General features: G+C 42.1%; 1 protein-coding gene across 3 annotated transcripts in view; it reads right to left on the minus strand.

Moving 5' to 3' along the window:
- ARHGAP15 (Rho GTPase activating protein 15) overlaps window positions 1-16,245 on the minus strand; it is a 509,509-nt gene that overhangs the window by 192,168 nt on the left and 301,096 nt on the right. For all 3 annotated transcript variants that reach the window (XM_006021329.3, XM_006021328.3, XM_025201252.1), the window contains one exon: window positions 15,001-15,099. In XM_006021329.3, the coding sequence (XP_006021391.1) occupies window positions 15,001-15,099 (99 nt within the window). The remainder of the gene's footprint in view (window positions 1-15,000; window positions 15,100-16,245) is intronic.

The following is a 16,245-nucleotide window of genomic DNA, read 5'->3' on the forward strand; positions in this document are numbered from 1 at the left end:
AATTGTTTCACCATATAATTATATTACAGATTCTTTAAAACCTTTTATTGGACCAATAGTGTGCAAGAATAATGCTTAAGCTAAAGCACTGCTTCTCAATCTTTTTACACTCAAGATCTCTCTCATTAGACTCAAAGTACCCCTCAGAAAATGCCAGCTAAGGCTGTGCGAAGTTTCGGTCCCTGATTCAATTTGGTGGAGATTTGGCCTGATTCAATGGCTGAATCTCCGAATCTGAATCAAATCAGGAGACCCTTTAATCTATCCAAATCGAATTAGAACCCTTCGAATCAATTTGGAGAGATTCGGAAAGATTCAGCGATTCAGACATAGACACAGTTTTAAATGTTTTTTCTACATACCTCAAGGTACCAGGCAGCTCGTGAATGCTGAGATGCTGGGGCACATGGAGCGTCTCACAGAAGTGAAGGGAGTTCCCCAGTGTGCTTGGCAGCAGACCCACAAGTGGACCAGAAGCCCTTCCGGTCCGCTTCCAGGTCTGCCGGGGAGCATGCTGCCCGCCCCCCCCCCCCAACTCCCCTGCCTGGGCGCATTCGCCCCCCCCCCCCCCCCCAACTCCCCTGACTTGGTGATTAGTGCCTCCTGGGTCCAAGGGAGCGCCTGGGGTCCCTCCATGGCTGATCACTGAGCCAGGGAGGCACGGGGGGGGACGACCCCCTGCGCGCTCCCTGGCAGATCCAGAAGTGGACCAGAAGTACTTCCAGTCCATTTCCAGGTTCACCACTGAGGACACGAGGGGTGGGGGGAGCTGAGCTCCTGTGGGATGCTCCATCTACTCCAGCATTGCTGCATTCATGAGCTGCATCTGGTACCTTGAGGTATGTAGAAAAAGCATTTAAAGCGGTGTCTATGGCTGAATCACTGATTCTTCAAAACAGCATTGAATCTTCAGATTCAGATTTGGCTAAATCGAATCAGTGTCAGTGATCTGAATCAACGAATTGAATCACTATCCCTGATTCAGGCCAAATCCGAATCCAAATTGAATACAACCCGTTTTGCACACCCCCTAATACCAGCTCTTAATTTTCACTTGTTTTTTTGTCTGCAAAAAATAACAGAACAAATTTTCTGTTGCAAGAACCTTGAAAAGCTCACAACACAGCAGAATATTTTTAACACCATGGATTCCTATTTGAAATCGCTGGGTTTTTCTTGTGAATCATGTTTGTATACCTAACAGTGCTAACACTGCATGGCACACCATGACACTCTTGAATGGATCTCAAGGTACCTCAGGTTTGCTGTGGCACCCTGCTGTAGAATCACTGAGTTTAAGAAATCTATTAAAGGATATGTATCATTTGGGAGTCTTTAAAAAGACATGCTAATTTGGCAGTTTGCCATAACCAATATGTGACCTTCTTACTTACCAGATTATTAGCTCTAAGCAATATAATGATTTCATAATTTAAACCGAGTTACACAAATCCTTTATAGAAGGACATTAAAGCCAGCTCAAAGGCCTAATTTTAACCCGTCCCTAATCTGGCTTCCCCTTTGCCTCTGGAGTTATCTGTGGGTGAATTTTCTGTCATTTGGGTGACATATATTAAACATAAATAATATGATATAACAAAATATATATATATATATATATATATAATATATATCTATATATATATATATATATATAAACATAAACAGCTCTAGCAAATAATTGCAGTAATAAAACTACCAGCACCATTATTTTCTCTCTCAAACTGTAAGCAGCAAAAAGGAAATAGTACTGTATATACACAGTAAAACTTTAAAAAAATTACCTTGGATTGCAGTAATGCTTCTTTTAAAATATTATCCTATGTATTATAATATTTATTTTTCCAAAATAGAAGAAAACTATTTGTCTACTTAAAGAGTAATTGCTGGAATCATTGTCTACATAATTTTATTTAAAAATCATAAGCCAATTTTGAGGAACAGGGACACAAAAAGAACCTGAAACCATTAACTCTTCCCCCCTCCAGCCAAGCAACTTCATGGATTTTTTTTTTTTTTGTAAACATTTCCTTCCAAGCTAAGAATGATGCTGCCAAGTGCTAGCTCAAAGTGTGTATTTAATGGCTGTCCTATTAAGTCTGGAATATAGAGAATTGCAATAGAAACACTGACAGGCCCATAGCTATGGTGGCATAAATGATACTGCCACCAATAGACCATGTCTTACAGTTTGGAGACTGTTGACTGTGAAGACAGAAAATTGTGTATTATTTTTACGCTGTTATGGCTGGAATGTGGATGTCCTCAAAGCCCCTGCATCTGATTCTAATTAGGTGGTATGTCAGGACCTTCATTTTTGCACTGGCATAAGATAAGCTTGAGAAGTAGTCATTACGTGTATTTTATGTTCTTTATACTCCTGGTTCTAACATGTAAATATGATCAATTTCATTAATAATTTATGTTGTATGTGCTCAAACTAAATCATTTTAGTTTTTAGAAGAATTTTTATGACCAATTTTATTTTTATATCAACAATGTTATTTACCAAAAAGCTGTCTTTTTGGTAAATAACTCTGAAGATAAACTTCTATTAATGCTTGCTAATAGATCCACTTTACAATGCTTGGGGAGGGGCAGGATGGCGGGGAGGGGGGAGTTAAGGGCCAAATCTATTCCTGTTTCAATTCCAATGAAAGCAATAAAATTGCACAAGGTATGAATTTGGCCCTGGCATCCCACATGTTACTATGTTGCACACATTGTCTGCTTGGTGTTACTGGCAAGGCTTAAGGCACAAATCCTTTTTTTTTGTTTCATAGCAGGGGATACATTTTTCTGGAACAGATTACTCAATGAAACAGTTATCAGGTAACTATAACGAAGATGGAACTTGTTCAAAAGCTTGTCTTGTTTCCAGTACTGTTCATGTTTAATTTTTTTAACTGGCATACTTCCTATGCATTTTCAAATCTAAAATACATTTTTCTTCTTTTTTCTACTATCCTCTATTCTGTTGTTTCCCTCTTTTCTATAATTTGTCTTTTATGCTCTTCCTTGATGTTTCCTGTTGACACTTCTTGGTTTCATTCTAACTCTGAATGTGGCTTTCTAGCAGACACAGAGGCCCCAGAGTGAAAACTCTCCAGAGCCAATTCTAAGTTGGACCTTGCACAACACTATTAACTGGCTCTTGCTCTAAGAAAGGTGGCTATAGTGGGATTGCATGAGTCTAAAGACAGAACTGGTTGAGGAAACCTTGCCAATGTACTTGTACTAAATTCAACTGCTCTTAATTTCTACTCAAAAGTCAAAAACAGCATTTTAAATCAAAACTTGCGATGGATTTTCTCTGAACTTGGTTAGGTTTATATTGTATTCAACTGTACATTTAAATTTATGGTTGATGGCCACTTTAAAGTAAACATAGTTCAATGCCCTCAGAAACATTTTTCTTTGGTTCACAAATATTCCCTGGAAAAAAAGGGTTTATCTGCTGAACTGTGGGATATATTTTTCAGCATGTAATTATTTTTTTTTATCCATTTGTTTTGTTTCCATTTTTTTCACTCAGTGCTTATAAAAGTAGGGAGCAGAAATCTCCTTGGAACAAGATAGAATCATAAAAGACTTCAGGAATCTTGTCACAAGTTAAACAGTACAAATTGCACATTCTTCATGGAAGTATTAGCTTTTAGTGCGTGCCTGGATTCAAGTATAATAGATTATCCCAAAGTGGGAAAGAATGAACAGTACAAAATTAGCAGAACTGGGAGCTCAGATCATTTAGTGGAGCAATATGATCTCTGCACCTTCAGGGTACTGAATTCTAAAGCAACTGGAAACGGTATGTAAAATTATATCAAAGTAAGCAATGAAGCATTTGTACATCTGGGAGAAGGGGTAAATGTTAGGGGAAAATTGTTAATAGAGGAAAAAATACCAAAAGTCAATTAATGAATTCACAGAATATGAACTGTATGTTACTTGTAGATAATGTCCTGTGTATAGGGAAGGAAAGCTTGCAGCAGTAAGGATATGCAAGAGAAACAAGAAGCGAAGTAGCTACTCAGTTGTAGCTCAAGGCCCAGATACTACCTTAGAGGAATTTTGCACACAGACAGGGGCACTGGAGAATCCAGACCTAGTTACCAGGTGTCAAAATGTTGCCATTACAACATTATCAGATTGAGCTGCTCTAACTGTGCTGGGAACTAGCCAAGAAACAAGGACAAGGACAGATGTAGTTGAAGGGAAGCACAAAAATGGCTTCAAGCATCTTTTCTTTAATTACTTTTAGTGTTCCTTGGCTCTTCTCAGGAGCTGGATCAGTATCTTTCTGAGAAGTCAAAGATTTAAAAAATGATTCTGTAACCCAATATTCTATGGGTCACTAGGTCTCTGGGTAGAAGTTTATTAATATAGCATAATACAGTATATATCAGTAAGCCATAAAATGTTGTGCATTTGTAAGCTCTTGGTGTATATCAGGGGAGGGCAATTATTTGGGCTGGAGGGCTACTTAGGGAATTTTGGTGAGCTGTTACAGGTTAGGTCAGCACCACCCTTCTTTCCTGCACTGCTCTGCTGTGCCAGGTCAGCACCCCTCCCCTACCTGCTCACTAAAGCTCACCAAAATTCCCTAAGTGGCTTTGTCCTAGGCCAGGACCCATACTGTCACACCTGGTGATTCTGATCCTGGCCTCTGGGTCTCCATGGAAATCAGCCCAGGACCCCTAGGGGTAGGGTGCATGGGGTGGGGCTGCAGGTGGATGGGGAGTGGTGGCTGGGAGCAGCATGGGCAGGCAGGGCCAGGGCCAGGGCTGGGGCTAGAATCATGGAGTGATGACAGCATAGGGCCAGAGCTACAATCCACTCCCAGCACGCCCCTGTCTGTGGAACCAGCGCCTGTCACAGGGACATGATTGTCCCTGCCAGGGGCAGCAGATTGTAACTTTGCCCCTGGCCCCAGCCCTATGCTGTCCTCACCCCAAGGTCCTGGCCTCAGCCCCAGCCCTGTCCTGGCCACATGCCCCACTCTTGGATGCTGCTCCCCACCCAGCAGCCCATGGCCCCATCCCACCAACCTTGCCAAGTGGGACCTGCTAACATAAGTCCCAAGCTGATCTCCATGGAGACCCCCCACACCTGCTTCATCTGTTGCTCTCCAGAAGTGGGTGTGGGGTACACTTGCCAGGATGCCTGGGCAGCAGAGCTGGGTCCAGCAGTAGTGGCAACACTAGTGGCAGCAGCTGGAAGGAGCCACAAGTGCCAGCTGCCACACTGCCCCAGCCCTGTTGTGTGCCTGGGGGTGGCAGGACTAAGCACATGTGCCACAGCTCAAGCTGCCTCCCATCCCTGGACTGTGTGGAGCTGAAAGACCTTCCTTGGGCTGGGTAAAATCCCTTGGTGGGCCAGATCTGGCCTGTGGGCTACATTTTGCCAAACCCTGGTGTATATCTTAGATGCAGTGACAGTAGGCCTTCAACCAAGACTCATCAGTGGCCCATTAATGCACACATGGGTTGATTTACTGTGCACATGGTATGGCTCATTAATTTAATATATTCATAAAAAAGAATAAAGTCTCCTAGTATATATTCTTCTACTATAAAAGATACTTCCTACTAAATGAATAAAACTATTCTAGATATATTTAGTGTTTGCCACCTTCTAAATTCTTTCCCTCTTAGCTTACTTAAAACCTCCCCTACATATCTTATCCCCAGAAACCCAGCTGCCCTTTCGGTAGCAGCTAAGGGCCTATCAGTTATTTTATATTAATTTCTTTTAAGAAGTGGAGATTTTAGCAGGTTTGTCTGCTTGGAAGGCCTGTCAGTTAAAAGTGGATGAAAACGATACAACCAGCTTTGAGAGGGACATCAAAGCACTGTGGGAAGGTACAGTTTCAACTGTTGTTTTCATCTTCATTGTTTCTCACTCTCAAGAGGGAATATCTTTGTCCTTACCAAATAATTTTCTTCCTCAGTCACTGCAAATAGCAAGATTAAGGATTTTTTCGTTTGTGTTTATGTAATGATACTCCACCCAAACAGAATGCTGTTTTAAACAGGGAAAAAAGCTGCTAGTGCCTCCGCTTTGGGGGACGTTACATTTGATGCCCTAAAGCTTGATTTTCACGTGGCAGCTCCTCAGAACTTTTTGAAAAGTAGCTTTTTTGGTGAGCCCCCAAAATGGAAGTACATATATAAAGTTACATATATTTAGTCATTTAAAAAGTCTTGTCTGTGTCCCTAGCCATAATAAAATATAGTGGTGACCAACCTCCTGGGCAGATGAGAAGTGTGGGGGTTGGTCCACGGGTGTGACCCCACACTTTGGCCCAATCCTCTGTGTTGGCCTGACCCCATGTGCCAGCTCTGGCTGAGCACTGGATTCAGGAGCATGCCACCCAACCCTGTGTTCCAGCCTGCCTCCACACGTGGGCCCCCTGCTGTGTGCCGGATCCAGCCACATGCCACCCCAATCCCATACACTGAATCTGGCTACATGTTGGGTTATCAGGACCACAGGACTTTCCACTGGTTTGGAAATTTGGCAGCAAGGCAGCAGCAATTAATGCTGATGTCGCTCCCCTCTGTCAAACTGCTGGATCCATGGGGAGGCTCCATGGGCCGGATCTGGCCTGTGGGCCAAAGGTTGAGCGTCCCTGACCTAACAGAATCCCCCACAAATCTGAGCAGACATACTAACAGGCAAGTTGTCACTACTCCTGCTTAACATTATTTGATCAATGCAGCTTAGAGCAATGAAGCTCAGTAAATAACATGCTAGACTAACATAGAAGATAACAAAAGGAAATAGTTAAGGTACCATAATAATTTTAGTCATTCTTTTTTCAGGTCATTATAATCTACCCAAAGATAACTAATTGTTCAAAGTAAACATTCCACTCCAACCACAAAAGGAATTCATTACACAAACATATAATTCACAGTCATTTTTAGTGGGTTGTAAACAATTTGGAATGAGCATAAAATGGGACAAAAATCAAAGTGAGCATTTAGAAATGAAAAAGTGTTTGCTACAAAAGGTCAGTCCCTTTGCTTGGCAAACTATGCAGAAAAGCCTGGGAAAATGTTGAACACACAAGCAGTAAGGGAATTTTAAAGCCAACAACCTCCTTGTTTCTTTAAACAGACATCGGAACCTATAACTGGATCCTGTCAAACAAACGACAGCAAAAAAACATAACAGCTGCTAAGAAGTAAAGTTGAGAGATAAAGCTTTCTGAGCTAAGAACCTTCTCAGAAGTGGACTAAAGGTCTTTCTTAAATCTTCAAGGAAGGTTATGGATCCCAGGGTGGCTTTTAGGCACTGAGTCAAATATGTAATTTTGTGTATCATTCTTGTCACAGCATCCTGTGCTCCAAAAAAAGAGGGAAAAAATAACATCTGAAATGTCCACTTTACAATGAAACCTATACCTGTAATCATCAATTAGGGAGTAGATGGTATCATTTTAAGGTAATTTAGACTTATTTGGTCATAGGAACTTGGATTTCAAAATAATAATAAGAAAGATCTGTCTAAACCATGTTTCAGGAGCTGTATGCCAAGCTAAATGAAGCTGAATTTCCCTGGACAATCTGTACCAATTTTTTATAAAATCCAAAATATACTAGATGCACAAAAAACATGATTACAGTAAGGACTAAATTTTTCAGTGTGCTCATTTACGTTGCCATGAGACACACACAGAAATTATAAACTCTAGAAAACACTTTAATCTGAGATTGCTTTCACATGGTAAAATGTTGTTATGAAAAGACAGTGGGCTGGTATTTTGTTAGGTATGAAAGAGCGATGTTTCAATTTTTTTTTAATGACTTCTGTTTCATACCTGTTAAAAACAGACAGTGGGCACATTTACACATGCATTTGATCCAGCCTAAATTTACTTTGATGTAGGTTACTCTGGAGTAAGTGCTTTCGGGCAGGCATCTACAAATGCAGGGATTAGGGAACAGATTTGCTGCTCTTTACAGCAAGTTTCTTTCACCCCTGCAATGGGCCCCTGCCACCACCAGGGTGAACTCCAGGCTCCCCCTGGGCTGGCTTGGGCTGGCAGGGAGCACAGGGCCGCCTGCTGCTAAGGCAGGGACAAAGTCACCCTATCCCAGCAGCAGGAAGCTCCTGGCCCTGGGTCCGTGATCAGGAGCGGGGGCTTGGAAAGAACTGCAGGGGAGGAGAAGGTCCTAGCCCTCTGTCCTGCCCTAATCCATCAGCGGGGCAGCTAGCAACTAGCTTGCTGCTAAATGCCACACCAGCAGATTGGGGCAGGGGGCTAGGACCTAACCCACCCCTGCAGCTCTTTCCAAATCCCATGCCTCAATCACTCAATCGGGGCATGGGGCTGTGACCTGCCCACCCTGTCCCAGCCCCCACCCTGCCCACCCTGTTCCCCGCTCAGCTTCATGAGCATGGATGAGGTGGGGGAAAGGCTGGGGGGGGGGGTGTCCCGCCCGCCCCCCGGGTGGGGGGCTTGTTCCCTGCCCAGCTCCAGGAGTACAGAGCTGAGTGGGGAACAAGCTCCCCATCCTGTTCTCCCCAAGCACCACACTCTCAAAGCTGGACAGGGACCAGGCTGCTCAGCCCTTGCCAGCAGTGAACTCCTAATGCCAGCTCCATGGCCACAGGGCTGTGCTGGGAGATCTATACCTCTCAGCCTGAGCTCCATGGTCACAGGGCTTGGGCTGGGAGATTCTTATTTCCCAGCCCAAGCTCTGTGGTCATAGGGCTCAGGCTGGGAGGCCCTTATCTCCCAGCAAGAGCCCCGCCACCACAGAGCTCAGGGTGGAAGATAAGGGTCTCTCAGCCCCAGCCTCACGGTAATGGAACCGGCTCTGGGAGATAAGGATCTCCCAGCTCCAACTTCCCGATTGTGATCTTGGAGCAGGGGGCTTGTAGTTCCCTGCTTCTGAGGCAGGGAGACATAGGAGCCTGGGCAGGGACTATCTCCTGCCCCCTAGCAGATGGCTGACCAGGAGCAGATTTTGCTCCCGGTCAGGCACCTACATGAATGCTACTGCACCATAACTAATCCCGAGTAAATTTGTTACTTGCGTTTGCAGGTAGCAAATTTACTCAGAATTAGGGAGGTTTACTGCATAGTAAGCATGTGCACATGTAGATGCACATGCTTACTCTACAGTAAACTGTGCTAATGCGAAGTTACGTGTCTCGTGTAGAAGCACCCAGTGAGTCTTTAAAGGGGGTCACAGATAACAAAATAAATACATGATTCAAGAAATGCCTGGAAATAATATCTGGCATAGAGATAAAATTACTTGAAATGAGAGTCCCACCCTTGGCAAGATTGTGAAGTCTGTGAATTATGGTATACTCTGAGGCTTCAATTGTTCCAGGCTTCCCTTACTTCCCTGCTCAGACTATGACTAAAGCTTCCTGCCTGATCCTCCCTGCTGTAAACAAGTGGGCAGGTAAGAGATGGAAAGGGATAGGAAATAGGAAGAACCCCGGCCCCATCCTAAAGAGGTCCTGGCCAAAACAGTTGTCCAAGTTAACAAAAGGAAGTTCCACGGAAAAGAATATTATTCTTCCCCCCTGCCTGTAGCTGGAAAGAAAAGCATTATGAGTCTATAGGTGAAAACAGAACTCGCTCTTATGCAACCATAAAAATTGTTATGGTAGGCCATGTTGCAAGCCCCTTCCATCCTTACCCCTTGTCATGCTCCAAATCCCTTAAATGTTTGTGTAATGATACCTGGTCACAGTTTATTGGGCCCTATCCCCAGGATATTTGTTCAATTACAGTGCAATCCCCATGGCCCAGGGCTGTTGTGCTCTCTACCTGTCCTGAGAAGGTGATTCCAGGAAACATATTTCATGATCCAAACATGGGGTTCCCTGCTCAGTGCCTGTAGATGTGTGCCCCGGTATTCCCTTGCAGCAGATTCTGGGTACACATTTAATGCTGCAAAGCATGGGAACCCAATGGCATCCGTGTGCACCTCTACAACAGAAGTCACAGGTGCACATTTCATGTTACAGAGCAAAGTAACCTCGTGGACATCCCCAGGACAGGGCCAGGCAACCTACGTCATTGTCCCACAGGATTGGGCCCTACCACTCTTGAGGGCGACAACTATACCTGCCAATAAATGAGATCAGCTGTGCTGGGACACATCCTGGAAGAGCTGATCCCATAACAAAAACAACATCTGTTTGTGTCTTCTAAGGCAGTGGCTCTCAAGCTCAGGGCATGACCCAAATCAGGGTCGCCCCTCACTCTGCCTCTCTCACCTGCAGGGCTCTCCTAGCGTATGGTCTATGTGGCTTTCACTGCTGCTGCCTGCCATGATCCCAGCCCAACCTGGGCTCTGTTGGCACCGTTGGACATGAGTTGGTGGCAGGGATGGGGCAGGGGTTGCAACCTGGATTTAGCGTCACAGCAAGAAAAGGTTGGGAGCCACCGCTCTAAGGCACTGATTTTTCTAGGTCTTCCCATGGGTGGTGAGCCTACTCACACCTTTTTTCTGGCAAAGATTGCACAGTTAGAATCTCATTTTGCCCCAGGAAAATCTCTGTCTCACCTCTCACAGAGTCAGTAGGTCAGCTTTGAAAAGAAGGCTAGGGGGGATTATTGCACGGTGTACAGGAGATAAATGTTTACACCCTCACTGGCTGTAAACATGACCCCCCATGCCTCATGGTTGTAGGCGTACCTCATGGCCCCTGGTTGTGTATCCTAATTAATAGACCACTGGGGTAATGAGTTGGAGAACTCCCCTCCTCTTCTCCTGGCCTGGCTTGTATGTGCATACCTGGGTGATTCTATTCTGTCACAGGTGGAGAGAGGATCTAAAAGCTATGTAAGTGCCAAAAACTGAACTTATATAAGTCAATAAAATCACAGTCAGAAAATGGTGAAATGGGACTTAGCCCAACTGATGCTGGAAGCAAATATCCCAGTGCCCTTATATTTTTAGGGCAAAAAGTTTATAAATGATTAAAGAGCAAATGAAAGAAAGACAATGCTTAAAACTTTAAGTCTATGGACAGCTCACAGGAAAGGGTACAATGTTTTTACTTAATATTCTTATAAGAATACTTTAAAAATCTGTAATGGCTAAGATATCTAATGCAGCATAGAAGGATGTCCTGCATCCCAGTTCTATTTCCACAATTGGAAATGACAATGAGGGCCAGTGGATTTGGACAACCAAACACTTGTTAACTGCATTATGATTTGAGAAGTTTACTGAATAGGATATTAAAAAGGATTACTGTCCTTTTCGCCTATAATAAAATGGCAAACATATAGCCTGTCCTATAGTCAAAGTGCAAAAGTATGACCTTTGCTTCATAAATATAATTCTAGAATAATTCTACTGATTTCCACTGAGATATTTATATTTGTATTAGTATGACTGAAATAAAAATCTGACCAAAAGCACATAACCTATTCTACTGTCTCAATCTACCAAAATATTACTGGGGATTGTCTGAGGAATGTAATTCAATAGAGATAAGAAAACTTACTAGATGGATTTTTTTATTGTTTCTGTGGTTTGACTTTTTCCTATGCATACCCATGATAAGCTAAAAAGCAAGTAATGTTTTATTTGTCATAAAAGTAATATATCAAGCACCTTGGTAAAATAAGAACATAGCAATGCAGCAAACTGTGATTCTATTTGATTCAAGTTGGTAATATCTAGGGTTAGACTCACAAGATCTGCTTTTTTGATAATGCTTTATCTTAAATGAAGCATGTAAGTAACATTTCTTGGTACAGTTACAGTATACAGATGATATATTTTCTAAACAGAAAAAGTAACTACAGAAAAAAGCTTTTCCATAACAGCCAATGTGCCAGCTGTACTGAGTATTAAGGCCATCTTACTAAGACTATGAAAGTAAACATACAGTTTTCATTAAATGTGCCTTTCCCATAATTGGTACATAAGTATTTCCCATGACTCTGCAGTTGAGTATCTTGGCTGGAGGCATATCTGGCCATTAGGAGGAGGGCTTCAGATCTGTTGAGTCTCAACCATGCTGGGAGACTTGGCACCTCCACATACTGCTTCCTAATACCAACCCCAGTATAAAATGTCATCAGAAGCTTGCATAAACATTGGACTTAGCTTCACATAAATTACTGCTGTCCTGAGATAGTTTATGCCAGAACTTAGTAAAAACAACACTTTGAGTAAATAGAATATGAGTAAATGCAAGGATCTTAATCTAAGAAAATGATAATAGAAAAATTGTATATCAAATACAAACTCATAAATATAGCGATAAAGTGAAATTTTATCTCATACCACCCTGATTAGTTTTTATTTACATACTGTGATAACTAAAGTGATATATTTTCTGAAAATTACACGAAGTATGAAAGAAGCACACGAATGAAACAACAATAATGCAATACTTTTAAGGATCAACTGCTCAGCAGAAACAGTGACACATCTTTGCCTATTAATCCATATCAATTCACTTGATATCCATGCAGATATCTTGTGTACTTTTTTGGATTTTTCTGTTATAATTTAGCATTAACAATGGACATTGGAGTATTAAGAGTCTGGCACAAAGAAATGATTTATACTGGTTTTCATTTTTCTTTTATGTTGTTTTTTGGGGGGGGTTTGGTTTTGTTGGCACTGAAGTGAGATCTTACTTGGGAACTTTATATGCTTATACATATACTGTTGCAACAAATGGTATACAATACCAATTCACATGCATAATAAGATACAGAATGGGCATGTAAATGCATATCTAAAAATACATTTATCATTTATTGTACTATTCAATTTTCACTAAGATCCAAAGACTTTTGTCTTTGGGCCCAAATCTGGCTACTTTTGTAGCCACTTTGTTCTAGCCTTGTATCAAAAAAGAGTTGTAAAGGGACCACAAGGACCTCCAGGAAAGCCCTCCAATATAGGGAAAGTATGGATCTTGTGTACACAACCCAATACTCCTCTTTTCCTAATGTGTACTGAGGTGTATGAAAGAGCCTGTTGCACTCTATCAGGGAAGGACTATACTGAGACTAGCCTATCCCCTGGAATACCCTAGATAGCAGTCTTTTGGCAACTTAGGTGAGTCTGCTATAATTTAAGTCAGCCTGGGAATCCTTACATGGGGTGGGGAGGGGGTGAAAGGAAGGGAGAATTAATTGGGTACTGAAACTGCCTGGATTATAGAAAGCACAAAATCAAGTAAAGGCTCCTCTGGCCTGCCTCATCTTGACAGATGTTAAAAGTAAAGGCATGATGGGATCTGATGTGGGATCCCAACAATTGTGCTTTCTAACATGCCACACATGCATGTCAGGAGGTGTGACTGGGGGAACCCACATCAGATCCCACTGTCCCACATTGTTGGTGCATGGGGAGACCAATCCAGGCTCCCTCTGCACTGGCAAGTAGGAAGCTTGGTTCCCTGCACTCCCCTGTCTGGGAGCCCCGATCAGTTAATCACGTTCTAACTGTAACATCTGTCAGGAGCCCCAGTATCCTCAAACCCCTGCAAACATGAGGGCCCCTTTGGATGAGCCTATGCCAAGTGTGGAAGAGAACATTATGCCAAACACATTTTACAAGCTTTGGGGGTTTCAATAATGTATGTTTTGTGAGCTGGGGTGGTGCAAGCACCTACCCTGGAGATTTTCAAAAGGAGACTGGACGCACACCTTGCTGGGGTTATTTGACCCCAGCAGTCTTTCTTGCCCAGAGCAGGGGGCTGGAACCGATCATCTCACAAGGTCCCTTCCAGCCCTAAACTTCTGTGAATCTGTGTAAATATAGCTGATTTTTAAAATTCCTTTTAGGTTTTGGTTTTTTCCCTTTCATATTGTTTCTCTCTTTTTTCTTCCTGTTTTCTTCTAATGTAACAGTCACACAAACCACTTATACTCCTTTATCTTTATCCCTCTCAGATGGTTGTTCTCTTTTCTTCCAAAACCTTTTCCAGTATCTTCCCTTACCCACAATATCCACTTTGTCATTCTCTCATGTTCTGCCTACCTACCACTCTGGGAATAACAGTATTCCCAATGTTATCCTTGCTACATAATTAAAGCATGAATTTCCAGGAGTCTGAAACTCAAGGCCAATTTTATTGCACCTTTCACAGTAAACCAGGTAACAACAGTGGAACTAAAATAGCTTTTTCCTTTGCAGTTAACTGTCTAAAATCTTTTTCTCTTTTTTTTTTAGATTCTAGTATATAAGACTGACAATAGGTTCATGCAGGCTTATTTAGAAAACTTCTCTGTCTTTTGTAAGATATATGTTTCCCCAGATCCCTAGAACAAGTTGTAAACTTGTAACAGATGGTGATGAAGCCTCAAATTTTTATATGATATATTTTAAGATTCTATATTTACTGTATGTACCTTCCAGGAAAATGACCTTGAGGGAGAGGAGAAACTTTAAGATACTATGAGGAAAGACAGGGGAAAAAAGAGGAAGAAAGAAGTGTGTTACATATATTAAATTTAATTTTGCTGTGAAAACCAGCGATTAAATAAATAGGCCTAAAAACAGAAATAAAAACTCATTCTAAGTTTGGTATAACAGTATGGCTTTACATGATACCAGTGAAATCAGGCAACCACAAGCAGAAATGCTTACAAGTTTTATGGCATTTGTTTTGGTTGGGTAATGCTGGAGGACTTACCAAAACATGTACTGGCATAACATCCACCAAGGATTCAAAACATGAATGTTATGAGGGTTGTAGCATTGTAATTACTGACATTTTATTAATGCTTTAGCATTGGCTTGCTCACAGAATGTTTGAGATTAAATCAACAGCATGTCAAACAGGCAAAATATAGAGAAAAATGAGCATTGCTGAGTTTTATTAATATCTTCATTGTAAAAAAAGTAATAAAAAGAAAATAATAGATGCTGATATAGCTAGGTACTACACTATAATATAAATTGAACTGCATACATTCTCTGGCAAATCAAGTGGAGCTGTAAAATTGTAAATACAGGAATGAAAAACAGTGCTAAATATTAAGTTACTCACCTCTTTTTTCAACAGCTCCTATACAAAGTCTTACAAATCGGGGGACTGTGGAATTCTCATGTGCACACACTAACTCCAACGATGAGCCAAAAACTTGATCTGGAGAGGAAAAGAAAGAGGAATATATGAAAGCACTATATTAACAATAATCATCTTGGATCTTCCAAGCTCTGCAAACCAACTATCCCTTTATGGGAGTTAGACAGAAAAAGCACATACCAAATCCTTTCTGACCCTTGCTGATTATTCGTTTATGTCCCAGAACATAAGGTACAAATACATTTATAAACCTAGACCACTGAAAATTACAGATAAGCTCAAACCCCCAAATTGTGATTTGGCTTTTTAGCCTTCCTCAGCTCTGCAGGCTTTGTTTAGTCCAGGGCTGTCCAAGCCTACAAGGGGTTAAGCTGAGGCCCCATGGCTCTTGCCCGGTGCTGCTTCCCACATTTCTCCTGCTGCAACAGCAGCCAAATTCTTTGGGTTCCTTCTCCTGGGGTGTGTGGCAGCGTGGCACAGCGTGGGGACCCGAGGGTGAACGGAGGCACCTGGTGCAGCAATGTGGGGTGAGGGGGCATCTCCGTGCAGTGTTTGAGGGCATGCCTGTGTTGGCACATGGTGCAGCAGGGGCAGCGGTACATCATGTGGTGTGCAGCCTGTGGCCTGTGCCTTGCCTCATGTGGCCAGCTCCCCTTGTGCAGCCTCCAGGGTGTGACCCTTGGGGACTTAGAATTTGGACAGCTCTGGTTTAGTCCATCATAAACACTGAAGCCGCTTTGGAAACCCAAGCCTGTATCTGTTTCATATTATAAACATTACAAAGTAAATCACAATAGCCCTGATGCTACTAAGTCATTGTTTTCATTCTGCTTGCATGATCCACCATTATTTTAAATTGGGCTTTGTGAAGGTTACATATAACAGTTCAAATAATTACATACAATAATTCAAGTAATTAGGCCCACTGTCATTATCGGACATGACATTATCAGCCTTTTAAAATAAATCTAACCACAGTATTTGATTGAACAAACTCCTAAAGCAGTGGATTCCACGTGTTAAGTATGTAAATATTTGCTCTTAAGTGGTGTTCATTTGCCAACAGTAACAAAACAAAATACTTCAGTATTTTCAGTTTTCCCTGGACATTTCCTATGTCAAGTATAGCAAAGTTTAAGTAACAACATACAACTGGAAAACGAATGTAAAAGCACCACTGGAAAGTTTTTAAGGGCAACCAAACTG

Source organism: Alligator sinensis, unplaced genomic scaffold, assembly GCF_000455745.1.
Source record: "Alligator sinensis unplaced genomic scaffold, ASM45574v1 scaffold693_1, whole genome shotgun sequence".
In the NCBI taxonomy this organism is placed as follows: Eukaryota; Metazoa; Chordata; order Crocodylia; family Alligatoridae; genus Alligator; species Alligator sinensis.